We start from the raw sequence: 15188 nt of genomic DNA on the forward strand, positions 1-15188 counted from the left end.
TAATCTGCTACTTTAATAACCTTACAGTGGCATGTGAAACTGGCAATTATTCATTTTACCATGAACTACTGAGTGGGGAACATTATAATGAATCGCAAATTGAGTAACTCTGGTTCTCAGGAAAAACATTGCTTCTCATTTCAGATGGAGCACTCAGGGCTTCTACTGAACGTTACTTTTTTCTTCTTCCATTAGACTGATTTTAAAGGCCTTGTAATGAACTTAGAAAGTATTTTAAGCAGCAGATAACCAATGATGTGACTAAATACAGATTGTTCCATGTGCATCTCTGAACAGAGAATTTTTATATAAATATTATATGGTCATAGAGCAGATTGCACATCCTCAAGGTAGAATGTCACTTGGGATCATTTTTTGGGAGGTGGGCATGCTGTATTGAATCTGCCTATGTTTATAGTTATTGGGAAATTGCCAAATGGTGCAGACAGCACTGGGCTCTCTGTCCAAATTCTGGTTATGCTGAAAGCTCTCCCAAAATCCTGATACAATAGCTGCAAAAATCAAGTCCATTACCTTGAAATAGACCTGTTGGCATTAACTTGTTCCAATAGCCATTCAATGGAGCTCTTAACTAGCCAAAGAAGGTACTCTATAAGCAAATGAAAATCTTAAGTTGTACCACTCCTTCCCACCTATCTTCTCAGCATGCTGCAGTTGATTCAGGAAATCTTCAATCAAGCTTTGTTTCCAGTTATGTCTGGACCAGGAAACTATGGTTGCGGACTTGGAACAAGCTGGATTTTAAACCAATTCAAAAAATGGCTTAGGATCTTGCCTTGTTCTGAACCAGAGTTTTCCAGTTTGGACATAAGCGGGAACTATTGCTAACCGAAGACTCTGTGGGTTCCTTTGGGAGTAAAGGCAGGATGACGATGACAATAATAATGGCAGCAATGCATTGAAAAGGGAGAAGGGAGTGGGTGGTATAAAGATGAAACAGGTGAGCACAAGGCCTGACGTTCAAGCTAGACATAGACTTCCTTACTAACTGCCACCACTGAAACAAGTGGTTACTTGGGGCTTACCCACACTTACGTTTCCTCTGCACATTCCAAGCATAGTCTGTATTTTCAGGCTCCATGTCTGAGTGTCTTGATGCTCTGGAGCTTTCTCCAGCTCAATCTCTTTACAGCTCTTTACAGCTGAATTGGAGCAAACAGCAATCCATGCAAAACCCCAAATAGCCATTTGCTCCAATTCAACTTTAAACAGTGAGGTTTTGCAGGGAAAGATTTGGAGCAAAAATGGGTATTGCTTGGAGACGGAGCTTTAAAATACAGGATTGTGACTGTGAAGGGTGGGACAAAAGGTAAGTGTGGACAAGCCACCAATTACAATTTGTCTCCCAGACGGCAAGAAGTTTCTGTTACTGCACCAAAGTCTATGAGTTGTGTGTGTGTGCCTTGCTCCTCCACGCTCACACAGATATATGCCTGAACCGCACATTTCTGCTTATTTCAAACAATATGATATAAGACACATTGCTTTTATGCAGAGAGAAGAATTTATGTGGCTGTATGACAGATACATGCCTGAAGTCATCTCATGACCCGATAGACTACACAGAAAGAGGATATATTCTACATATTTGGTGCAAATTTTGAAAAAACAGCAACAACATATCATGGTTTGAAAATATTTCCACAATTTCCAGAGATACAGGAATGTTTACATTACATGTTTAGGTTTGATCTGAAGGATTCAAAGCTTAAAGCTGTGGCGTGAATCTTACAGCACTTATAATGATCCATACCTGAGCAATGGCTGCTTTGGATAAGAAGGCTGGTCACTGTTTTGGGCGGTCTGAGGCTTTTTCGTGACTTGCTTATAAATATTCCTTGCAGTCACTCCAATCCACAGCATTGTAGAGAGTGTAGAATAATGCAATACTATGCCAACCTACAATGAAACAGTGTCAGTTAAGAAGAATCAACAAATGGATACAAAAATAAGACATCATTCTGTTGCACATATATATATATATATATATACAAGCATACTGGAACATTTGCAAAGAGAAATGATTTTGTGGTAGCTTTAATAACTTATTTGCTTTCCCCTGATTCATCTTTGCCCATCCCTGAGAAAATAAGTAAGGTTTTTTATCAAACAGAACACACAAAATGAGCAAAGTTTCATTAGGCGTTTTCTTATGGAGAAGGGCAAGTACAATCTCAGCTTGGGACACTTTTTAAAAATTATATAATTATTAATTTATTGGAGGTTTCCCAGCTTAACAGTCAGATAAAGTTTCAGAGATCACATGAAACCCATGCTGATGGAACGTAATACTCTTCTTGTAAATGACATCTCTTTCTGCATATGCAACCCGCACAGGCCCTTTTCTTGCTGTGTTCTACCACAGAGAAAATGAAAGGTTGGGTGGACACAGGAGATAACGCTCCCCCAGGACCCTGTGGATATACCCACGAGAGGGCTATCCCCTTTTGTGGAGGATAATAGATTTTACAACCACTCAGAAACATGACTGTGAAAACTACTCCCTTCACGGGCACAGTTCATGTTTGAATTTAAGCCTCTTGAATTAAACTTGAATTGATTCGCTAAGCTTTACTGGCAAGCAGATAATGGACCTGCTACTGTTTTGCTAATTATGCTGCATGTAATGCAAATTAAATGTATAGGGTCAATGAAAAAGCAAGCTCCTTCTGTAGTTTTATACTATTAACATTCAATTTAGCCTGCTGGAAAGATTGGAGTGGCACATCCTCAATCTTTCCCAGGCCTACAAAGCAACAAATTACCAACCAGAACTGTTGGTCTGGTACATGGCCTTTGTTGCCCAAGAGTTCATTGACTCTTCTCCACTTCCACCAGGGTTGGAAAAAAAATCAATGATATATATTTTTAGTCCTTAAAAACTAGATGTTGTTATTTAAATCATATTTTGGAATATTTCAGCCCCAAAAATGCCTTTAAAATAATATTTATTGATACTTATTCAGAGATATACAAAAATACATTCCCCTTGCAAAGTATCTTTTTATAATATACTAGTGTAAAAAAAAGGCAGAAAGGAGAAAAGACAACAGAAAGTGAGAGAAGAGAAAGAGTGAAAAAAGATTAGAGAAAGATAAAGCAGAATAAAAGGACTTCCAGCTCTCTGTCACACAGCTAAATATAGTAGTCACACCTTAAGATCCAACCATTCTACCTTCTATAAACCAGTATTTTTTCAGTCTTCAAATCCAGATATTACAAGTTCATTTTCTCTTTCACGCAGAAAGTCCACAGGAAATTTCCAATCCTTAATAAATGCCAGTAATGATTGTACTCTAATTAAGCCCTTTAACTTTGCAATCTCACCAAAATAATCTTAACATATCTGAATGAAAGAGTAACACACAAGAGTCTACAACACTCATGACTCTATCAAACACACTGAGTTAAAGTCTGGTTTTCTATGTAAAAGAATGAACAGGAGGCAGGGGGACATGACTTTTGAATGTGAAACTGGCACAAAAATAAGGCTGATCCAAAATGGTTCCCTCTCAAATTTTGCCACCACTTCTGCAGAGTCACTTTGGGGATTTTCAGACATGTGTGGTAGAGCCAGAGGAAACTTGCCAGCCACTGAAAACCACATTTCTTCCTTTTTTTTTCTTCACCCAGAGGGCCCATTTACCATGATGCTACATCATAATGTAATATCATGGCAAGTTACCATTTGGGTTAAAAAAAAAGTTTATAAAAATAGTGGTTGGTAGCAACTGCCAGGCAAAGCAATCACAGGAGCAGGACCACTGTTGTGAAAATAAGGGTGAGATGGGAAAATTTTCGGTGGATTAATTAATTAATAATAATTGTGGTAAATTTCTGTAGCAAGTACAGGTGAAACTTAAAAAATTAGAATATTGTGGAAAAGTTCATTTATTTCAGTAATTCAACTTAAAAGGTGAAACTAATATATGAGATAGACTCATGACATGCAAAGCGAGATATGTCAAGCCTTTATTTGTTACAATTGTGATGTTTATGGTGTACAGCTGATGAAAACCCCAAATTAACAATCTCAGAAAATTAGAATATTAAATGAAATCAGTAAAACAAGGACTGCAAATAGAGCAATATTGAACCTCTGAGAAGTAGAAGCATGCACATGTACTCAGTACTTGGTTTGGGCCCCTTTTGCATCAGTTACTGCCTCAATGTGGCGTAGCATGGATGCTATCAGCTTGTGGCACTGCTGAGGTGTTATGGAAGACCAGGAAGCTTCAATAGCAGCCTTCAGCTCTTCTACATTGCTCGGTCTCATTTCTTTCTCTTGGCAATGTCCCATAGATTCTCTATGGGGTTCAGGTCAGGCAAGTTTGCTGGCCAATCAAGCACAGTAATCCCAAGGGCATTGAACCAGGTTTTGGTACTTTTGGCAGTGTAGGCAGGTGACAAAGTCCTGCTGGAAAATGAAATCAGCATCCCCATAAAGCTCGTCTGCGGAAGGAAGCCATGAAGTGCTCCAAAATCTCTTGGTAGATGGCTGCGTTGACCCTGGACTTAAAGAAGCACAGTGGACCAACACCAGCTGATGACATGGCTCCCCAAATCAACACAGACTGTGGAAACTTCACATTGGACTTCAAGCATCTGGCATTGTGTGCCTCCCCATTCTTCCTCCAGACTCTGGGTCCTTCGTTTCCAAGTGAGATGCAAAAGCTGCTCTCATCAGAAAAGAGATTTGGGGAGCCATGTCAATGCCCTTGGGATTACTGTGCTTGATTGGCCAGCAAACTTGCCTGACCTGAACCCCATAGAGAATCTATGGGGCATTGGCAAGAGAAAGATGAGAGACATGAGACCGAGCAATGTAGAAAAGCTAAAGGCTGCTATTGAAGCTTCCTGGTCTTCCATAACACCTCAGCAGTGCCACAAGCTGATAGCATCCATGCCACGCCACATTGAGGCAGTAACTGATGCAAAAGGGGCCCAAACCAAGTACTGAGTACATGTGCATGCTTCTACTTCTCAGAGGTTCAATATTGCTCTATTTGCAGTCCTTGTTTTACTGATTTCATTTAATATTCTAATTTTCTGAGATTGTTAATTTGGGATTTTCATCAGCTATACACCATAAACATCACAACTGTAACAAATAAAGGCTTGACATATCTCGCTTTGCATGTCATGAGTCTATCTCATATATTAGTTTCACCTTTTAAGTTGAATTACTGAAATAAATGAACTTTTCCACAATATTCTAATTTTTTGAGTTTCACCTGTATGTTGAAGACTGTAGTTGACTCAAAAAACACAACATAGTAAATATGGTTATAAAGCCACACGCTCAGTTACAGACGAACCTGCTGGTTGCAGGTTAGTGGCTCATCTGTGGCTGCCGGAACCACATAACACCAGTCCTGAGAGATCTGCAATGGCTCCCAGTACGTTTCCGAGCACAATTCAAAGTGTTGGTGCTGACCTTTAAAGCCCTAAACGGCCTCGGTCCTGTATACCTGAAGGACCCCCATCGTTCAGCCCGGACACTGAAATCCAGTGCCGAGGGCCTTCTGGCGGTTCCCTCATTGCGAGAAGTGAGGTTACAGGGAACCAGACAGAGGGCCTTCTCGGTGGTGGCGCCCGCCCTGTGGAACACCCTTCCTTCAGAAGTGAAGGAAATAAGCAGCTATCCTATTTTTAAAAGACATCTGAAGGCAGCCCTGTTTGGGGAAATTTTTAATATTTAATGATGTACTGTTTTTAACACTTAATTGGGAGCTGCCCAGAGTGGCTGGGGAAACTCAGCCAGATGGGCGGGGTATAAATAATATATCATCATCATCATCATCATCATCATCTTAGGCCAGCATCTTGTTCTCAGAGTGCCCAACCAGATGGAAAGCACACAAGCCCTGAGCACAGCAGCATTCTCATCTCCTGTGGCTTCCAGCAACTGGCATTCAAAAGCATACTGTCTCCAGTGGTACCCCACCTGGAGAACTGTGTCCAGTTCTGGGCACCACAGTCTAGGAATCTGTGCAGATGAGGGCAACCAAGATGATAAAGGGTCTGGAAACCAAGCCTTATGAGGCATGGTTGAGAGAGATGGGTATGTTTATCCTGGATGTTTTTTTAAAAAAAGACTGAAATATGATAGTGACATGATATCAAATATTCAAATATCTCAAGCTTGTTTTCTGCTGCTCCAGAGGGTAGGTCCCAAACCAATGGATTCAAATTACAAAAAGGAGATTCCCACTAAACATCAGGAAGAACTTTTTGGTAGAGCTGTTTGACAGGGGAATGGACTCCATTAGAAGGTGGTGGAATCTCCTTCATGGAGGTTTTCAAACAGAGGTTGGATGACCACCTCTTTAGCTGTGATTCTGGCATTGCAGGGGGTTGGACTAGATATCCCCTGGAGTCCCTTCCAAGTATACAGTTCTATTAGTCTAACAATGGAGGTAGCACATCAGTAACCAATCCATCTATTATACAAGCCTATAGATTAAAAAAGCTTCCCCATCCAAAATAGCAAACAGCATTAAACATTGTCAGTAGGAGGAAGTGCAGAACCCTAAAAGCTGCCAGTGTTAAAAATAATAAAACAGCTAAAATCCACCAGAAAAACATTTGGGGGGGAGGAATGTCTTCACCTGATGAACCCCCCCCCCCTTAAATTTCAACAGATGTGAATTCGGGGGGGGGGGTGTTCTTAACTTGACGGTTGCTCCTGTAAGCAGATATAAATTATATTGTACAAAAGGCAATGTAAGCAGCACGATCAGATATTTTGGAATATGCTGCTGGGTAGTAAAAAGGGTCTATGTAGCTGGCAAATGGATACACTTTAATTGCAAATGTATGAATTATAAAGCCAGAAACTTGATTTGAGCCACTGATTTAAACTGGCACATTTCCTCGGTGAATTAAATTGCCTTGTTTTAAATCCTACTATCTCTGACTCCCACTTGTTCAGAGTCTGGTGAAGGAGGGGAAAGCACGAGATAAGCCAGTAAGGTTTTATGAAGAAATGGTAGGCAGAGCACTGATCAGAAGAGAAAGCTTCCAACAAGTAACAAAGACAAAAAGAGAGCAGCTGAGCAGCAGGGGAGCTGTCCAGGAGGCAGCTAAAACTAGGAACAAGCCTAGTTGTAACAGTCACTTCCAGGAAGCAGCTGGAGGATTAACGCACACAACCTAGCTGGCCTACCTTTATGTCCTAAATTCTGATTTTTAGAGTGATATGGTTCAAAAACATATGTAACTTTGAAAAGTATTGAGGAAGAGCTCAAGAACACAAATCTGTAATATGGACTTGCTAGCGTTCTGTTAAGTTTTCTCCTTTTGGGAGGGAAGGGGTGCGAGGCAGATATTTTGTTAGAGATCAGCACAAAGTTCATACACTGGGTCAGCTTATTCATAGTAGCCCTGTTCCCTCCTCATGGCAAAACACAGGGAATTTCCATGGTGGGAAAAGAAATGGAAACAAATGAATGAGAATAATACTGTACTGTCAGCTGGTATATGTTCCTAACTTGCGGCTAATGCTGCCTAGAGTTATTTGATGTACAGCTTGCAGCAAGAACAGAATCACAAGTGGCAGTGAAAGCTCTATGATGGGTCTAGTCAGTGATGCTCTTTTGAAAGAGGGAAGCTGACATTGGTTAGGACAAATACTTCATTCCCTGCCATAGGGTGTCCATTGGAATAAGGGTAGGAAGAACCTGGCCCTCCACATCTCCCATCATCCTTGATCATTCGGTGGTGCTGACTGGGTCTGGTGAAAGTTCTGGAGGCCCAGAGGCCCCCCAGCCCTCCATAAGACCATTCATGGATCCTATCAAAGTGCCATAACAAAACAAATGTTTGTTACTGCCTATATTGAATAGGCCTTCCATTAAGAATACGGTCCTCAGGAAAATCCCCTTAATCCTGAATGCCTACAAGGAAGACTAGACATTTAGAATTACTGGTGATGGCCACTAGCTTAGAAAGCTTTTTAAAAAAGAAATAGAATAAAAACAGAGATTAAATTGCCATGATAGCTAAGCAGGGCTTCCAGGTTCAGAGACAGATTGCTGGGGACAAACAACGAGGAAGAGTTATTATTGCTTTTCTGACTTATGGCTTCCAAAAAGTATATAGCTTCTGTGGAAAGCAGAACTCTAGACAAGATAGGTGGACAGATCCAGCAATGCTCCTATGTTCATTCTACCTATTAAAGCATGCAAACATATGGCTATTGTCTGCTTTCATGTTTAACAAACAAATGAACAAGTTTCTCCTACCCAACCTCTCATTTCCAAGGATACCTCAAGACTGCTCACAGATATGATCCAAATTCAATTTGAAACTTACAATACATACCATTGAAACAGCATTACTGAAACCTAACCCATAAAATATGACTTTAATCACACATGTCTCCAAAGGCCAATATAGTATCAATTCTAACTTCTTTTTAAGGACAAGCTATTTGCTGATGTCTAGCACTGCAACACATCAAGCTCTTTTGAAATAAGAAAAAAAGGCCTATGGGGTAGACAGTGTGTCTAGCTGTCAGAGTTGGGTAGAAATTAGTTTAACCAGCAGATTGCCTACAGTGTCTGTACTGTACTACTTGCAAAAACAAGCCAAAGCTTATAGATATGGAGCTTGATGCTTGAGTCAATCTCACCATTCAGCTATCATGGATAGCGAGTATATATGCTAAATTTGCCTCTGTGCTTCTTCCTGCCTCTCCCGCTGTTTCCTTTTCCCAATCTGTATGGCATGTAAGGAAACCGTGTACTGCCAGGTACTTTCAGTTTTTCACTCGCTGCAAAATGAAGTGGTGGTCGGATATTTTGCTTGTTCTGCATTAGTGCACAGTTCTGCTGTTAGTTTTATGCAATTGCACAATTCTCATGGGACTTTAATCATACGAAACAATCTGTAGAGAAGAATTTTCCACAAGGGTGGCAGATAAACTACTGCAAGATCAAAAAAATAAAAAATATAAAAAATCTGCCAGTGGCCTGTTCAGAATGAGGTGATTCATTGCTACAGTTCTGTTCTGTTTGGGAGCGATTTGAAAAACAGAAGATGGTTAAGTCCCAGTGCAGAGCAAACTCTTGCAAATTAAAACCGCAATCCAGCAGAGATAAAAGTGTCAGGCAGACAAGCCCTATGGCATGTGCTGCCTCAGACCATTGGCCTGTCTACCTTGGTATAGTCTTCAGTGACTGGCAGCTGCTTTCTGTAGTTTCAGACATTCCTAGCCATACCTGGAGATACTTGGGATCAAACCTGGCAACATCCGAATGCAAAGCAGTGGCTGTACCACTGTGCTACAGCCCTTCCCAATATATTTCCCTATGTGAAGTCTTGTTGTTTAATAAATCATCACAGAAAGCTGGTGGATGTAATATGAGTAATCAAGTGGTAGAGCTTTTCCAATAGCATACCACTTTGGGCTATAGGTGAAGGGATTCCACAACATGGCCCTCCAGGAAAAATAAGCTCCTTACATGTAGGAAACCTACATGTGATTACAAGGATCCAGTCTGCTTTCCTCCTTAACAGTTTGTTTTGAAGAGTGATGATGGGAGTGTAAGACTTAATTTGATTCAGGACTCAGGGCTTATCCACACTTACCTTTCCCCCCCACTCTTTCCAGGCACAGGCCCATGCTTAAAAACTCCGCGTCCAGGCATGTCTAAAATCTGCTCTTTAGGGCTCAGTCAGAGCAAATGTCAATTCAGGTTTTCCACGGATTAACACAGACATGAAGCCTTAAAGCGTGGACTCTGCCTGGAAAGAGTGGAGGGAAGTGAAGTGTGGATAAAAGTGCTCAGTCCTGACGGGAGACTGGCGCTTCCAAATTCAGTAGCAGTAGTAAGTCTGAAAGGACTTAACCATGAATGGAAACTGTAGTTTTCAATCCAGTAATAGCAGCAGCTCCAGAAAACATAAAGGGTTAAGGTGGACAGGCATACCTATGAGTATCTGAGGAATACAGGACGTATTTCAGCATGGTCAGATTTTATACCTCCAAATCTATTCCAGAGAACATCTTTTACTTACTTATTTATTAACTTACTAGTTACTTCTCACACTAAAGTGAAGGGAAGAGAAGAGGGGGAAAGAATGTATCTGATACATCAATCTAATATAATACTTATGGAAAAACAAACAACACACCAGCCCTATATCATTAACTATACTTAAATAATTAACAAAGAATGCATGCACGCACTAATTAGCAGATAAACAATTATTTTTCCCCTTTAGCCTCCCCACCCCAGCCAAAAGTCCGGTGTCAGGCCAATTGTTTCAAATCCACGCTGGGTGGGTCTTGCGTCCGTCTCCAGGGATGTTCAGGCATCTCTCTTCTCCCTTCAGGACTGAGTAGTAGCAAGGCAAAGCAGGAAGATGATAGCAAAAGTTTTGCCTGCTTTGCAGTTGGTCTTGCTACTGCTGCCCTCATTCCTGCCTAAGAATTTATCTTTCCACCTTGTGTCAAGGCCAGGAGAGGCTTCAGTGTTTCTGAGCACGTGTAGGTTGCCTTTCCTTGAGCACAGTGGTACCTCGGTTTGCGAACAGCCCTGTTAACGAACTATTTGGTTTACAAATTCTGCAAAACCTGGAAGTAGTGTCCTGGTTTGCGAACTTCAGCTCGGCCTGCGAACGGAAGCCAAACAGTGGAAGGGAGACCTCATTAGGGAAAGCATGCCTCCGTTAAAGAACGGATTTGGTTTAAGGACGGACTTCAGGAACGGATTAGGTTTGTAAACTGAGGTACCACTGTACTGAATGGGTTCAAGTGAGAATAGCTATCTGAACTTTACGAACAGGGGAAAAAAAGATTTATAATCCAGGTTTAAAGTGCATGGCTGCTTTAACACTGATGTGATACTTGCAGGAAGTCTCAGTGGGTTGAGCTGTTGTACAAATAGTATGTGAGAGAGAAAAAGTAAGTTCCCTTTTAATAGGTCATGGCAGACAGATCTGTGTGGGCCTGGAGTGCTGAAGTGTCTGAAATCTGAACATAGCACACGTACCAACATGTGATAAGTGAGCACAATACACACCCTAGTAAAGTCAACAGCAAATCTCCCATTGGTTCTAACACCATGTGTTTTAAAAGAAAGTTATGAGAAGCAGCATTATTTGTGCATGCCTTTAAAATCTGTTCGCCATCTTCAGAGACAGCTTAAGGACTATGTGATGTGGCAGTTGCTATGGTAATGACTGGTTTCATTATTGATTACCCAAATAAAAACTTGTGTAAACCTACATAACATGCTGGCATGTAATGCTCCCTTGGGGAGCCTTAAGTTGTACTTCTTTTCCTTAGTCAATTTTTTTCCTCCTTCTCTCTTTCCCTTTCCCTCTCTGCATTTCTATTTCAGGGTTTTCTTTGGCTATGAAAAATCTATGTGAACACAATGGTAGTGAAGTATCCACATTCTCTTCTGCAGATCAACACATGTATTTCACAAGGACCTTTCATCTTTCCCCCAGCTATTGCTCTACTTCCTGGGATTTTTCATTTTCTCAATACTAAGTTGCTATTGCGGGGTAGATGAAATTTCACCTACAGCAAGCACTTCCATTCCAGTTGCAGGTGCAGTATGGCTGCATGAATGTCGCAGGCAGCTATTGGCCAGTGCCCATACCGTTTCTACTGTTCCGTTACACACTCTCTCTGTCCATGCCTGTATCACTTTCTTAAAGTTTCTTTAAAACTTATTTTTATATACCCAGAATATGAAGAGTATATGCCCAGGGTATATGTCCAGGATATGAAGAGAGCATCCCAAAGTACTACCTGAGAAGGAATATTTACCTTGCCTTTTAAAATTGAATACAAGACAAAAATAATGAACGCCACCAAATATAGCCTCTGTTGTAAAACTCTGCCCTGCTATTTTGCCAGCTTAAAAAAATATATTTAATTTTGTGCCATGTGTTCTTCTTGATATTTTTTTAAAAAGTGGGTATATGAAGCTATGTTAGTCATGTGACTGCACATTCAAAACTCAAGGATCAGATTTTGGCATTTAGTTGCAACTGCCTGAAAATCTGTGTCTGTTGTGACTGGGTGCAAAAATCTCATCTGTGCTCAGTTCAGCATGAACAGTCAGAGCAGTCACATAAGTAGCTTAGCCTGTGGCAGAGCCGTTTAAAGTCAGCATAGGCTTTTGAAAAAAGGAAAGGAAAGGAAAGGAAAAGTGACTGCCACAGAACCATATGTTTGCCAAGGAGCAAAACCTGGCCATGATTCTTTTTGAATCTGGTTCCTTGACAACCCCCCCCCCCAAAAAAAAAAAATTGGGGGGAAAAATCAATTTTTCATTAGCATATTAATGCAGTTACTTGCAATCTGTAAGGTAAACCACCAGACTCTGATCTGAAAGGCTTTTGTGCCCTTGTAACTGCCTAGTTGTAGCTGCCTAAAAACTACCCTGCTATCCCTCCTTGCAAAACCACAGATAAAGAGAACGGCGATTAGATTTGCCCCTAATTAACAGACACCAGTGTATGTATTAATAGATATGTATCTCTGAATAGTGAAAAGAAATATGTCAGATAATAACATTCAGCGTTTCTCCAATATCAAGGCTTTGCATTTTCTACATTAGTAGATAAGCCTGTGATATTTTAGCACACTATCTTACAAAGGCAGGAGACTTGCCATATATGTCTCAGTTTAAGGTCACAGCAAGCAAATGCCAATGGTTAAGGGAACTGTAGAACACTAATTTGCATGTTTATAAGTGGGAAGAGAAATGAAAGTAACCTGTGTTGACTATGGCTCATCATAGGCTAATGTACCAGATTATTTATCTTGGGTTGTATTAAACTAAATTCTACTCAAAGTAGACCCAGTAAAATAAATGAACTTAAGGCAGTCATGCTATTTTATTTCAATGGGTCTATTCTGAGTAAGGCTAGCATTGGCTACAACCCCTATTATTTATTTGTTCAATTTATTAGTTGTCTTTTATCGGTCATTATCCCAGGGCGGTATACAACACTTAAAACAACACACTGAATAAAACCACTTAAACATTAAATCAGCACATAAAAAAGCTAATCTTATACAGCTGAACCACAGCAATACATCTGCTCGTGAACGACATCAAAGGTGACCATCATGATTGTAACAACTGCTGTGGAATCTCCCTGCTGAGTACTGTGAGGAAAGCCTTTGACCATGTAGTTCTCAACAGATTACTCACTGACAGGGTCTATCCTGAGTCACAACATGGTTTCAGAACTCAGAGCTTGGAGGTCAACAGCCTCACTGCACCAGCTGCAGCAGAGACACCCCTTGTACATTGCCTTCATAGACCTGATGAAGGCCTTTGACCCTGTCATCAGAAAATGACTCCTTATACTGCTCAACAAGAAAGGATGCCCATCTAAGCTCCACAAGATGATTGTGTCCATCCATGAGAATATGCATGGCACTGTCCAGTATGATGATTCATCCTCAGAAGCTTCCCCTATAAAGAGCAGCGTGAAAGAGGGCTGTGTTCTTGCTCCAACTCTTCTTCTCCCTGTTGGTCTCCTATGCCTTCAGCTCAACGGAAGCCAGTGTGTATTTCCATTCAAGGTGTGACCGGGGTGGTTGTGTCTGTTCAACCTGACACATCTCTACACCAAGACAAAGGTGTGGCAGGTTCTTATCCAAGATATGTTGTCTACAGATGATGCAGCCCTGGACAGCACACTCTGAGGAAGCTGTACAGAGACTCATCAACCATCTTGTCCAAGACTGCAAGATGTGCAGCCTGATGAAGCCCAACATCCTGGTTCAGCACGTCACCAGCAATCCACACATCAGCATTGGTGACCACATGGTTGAGGTGGTAGAGCATTTTGACTACCTGGGCTCCATCATAACCAGCAACCTTTCCATCAACACTGAGTTGGACAAGCATCTTGGCAAGGCAACTATGGCAATGGCTCACTTTTCCAAAAGGGTTCGGGAGAATGGGATGCTAATGACCAATATCAAGATGAAGGTCCATCAGGCTTGTGTGTTGAGTATGCTGCTTTATGGAAGTGAGTCATGGATGATTTACACCTGCCAGGAGCAACGCCTCAATGCCTTCCAAATGTATAATCAGGATGATTTGGGGCATCGCATGGCAGGACAGAGTCTCAAACAAAGATGTGCTCTTGCAAGCCCACATTCCCAGCATAATAATAATTATTATTAATAATAATAATAATAATTTATTATTTGTACCCCGCCCATCTGGCTGGGTTTCCCCAGCCACTCTGGGCGGCTTCCAACAGAGATGAAAAATACACTAAAATGTCACATATTAAAAACTTCCCTGAACAGGGCTGCCTTCAGATGTTTTCTGAATGTCAGGTAGTTGTCCATCGCCTTGACATCCGATGGGAGGGCATTCCACAGGGCGGGCGCCACCACCGAGAAGGCCCTCTGCCTGGTTCCCTGCAACTTGGCCTCTCGCAGTGAGGGAACCGCCAGAAGGCCCTCGGAGCTGGACCTCAGTGTCCGGGCAGACCGATGGGGGAGGAGACGCTCCTTCAGATATACTGGACCGAGGCCATTTAGGGCTTTAAAGGTCAGCACCAACACTTTGAATTGTGCTCGGAAACGTACTGGGAGCCAATGTAGGTCTTTCAAGACCGGTGTTATATGGTCTCGGCGGCCGCTCCCAGTCACCAGTCTAGCTGCCGCATTCTGGATTAGTTGTAGTTTCCGGGTCACCTTCAAAGGTAGCCCCACGTAGAGCGCATTGCAGTAGTCCAAGCGGGAGATAACCAGAGCATGTACCACTCTGGCGAGACAGTCTGCAGGCAGATAGGGTCTCAGCCTACGTACCAGATGGAGCTGGTAAACAGCTGCCCTGGATACAGATTTGACCTGTGCCTCCATGGACAGCTGTGAGTCCAAAATGACTCCCAGGCTGCGCACCTGGTCCTTCAGGGGCACAGTTACCCCATTCAGGACCAGGGAATCCTCCACACCTGCCCGCCTCCTGTCCCCCAAAAACAGTACTTCTGTCTTGTCAGGATTCAACCTCAATCTGTTAGCCGCCATCCATCCTCCAACCGCTTCCAGACACTCACACAGGACCTTTACCGCCTTCACTGGTTCTGATTTAAAAGAGAGGTAGAGCTGGGTATCATCTGCATACTGATGAACACCCAGCCCAAACCTCCTGATGATCCCTCCCAGCGGC

The 15188-nt window shown here is 41.9% G+C and overlaps 1 protein-coding gene across 2 annotated transcripts in view; it reads right to left on the reverse strand.

Moving 5' to 3' along the window:
- Positions 1–15188, reverse strand: part of ADGRA1 (adhesion G protein-coupled receptor A1) — a 336089-nt gene that overhangs the window by 45972 nt on the left and 274929 nt on the right. For both annotated transcript variants that reach the window (XM_079978410.1, XM_079978411.1), the window contains one exon: positions 1775–1920. In XM_079978410.1, the coding sequence (XP_079834536.1) occupies positions 1775–1920 (146 nt within the window). The remainder of the gene's footprint in view (positions 1–1774; positions 1921–15188) is intronic.

The sequence above is a fragment of the Podarcis cretensis genome (genome assembly GCF_951804945.1).
Source record: "Podarcis cretensis genome assembly, chromosome: 5".
NCBI classification, from domain to species: domain Eukaryota; kingdom Metazoa; phylum Chordata; class Lepidosauria; order Squamata; family Lacertidae; genus Podarcis; species Podarcis cretensis.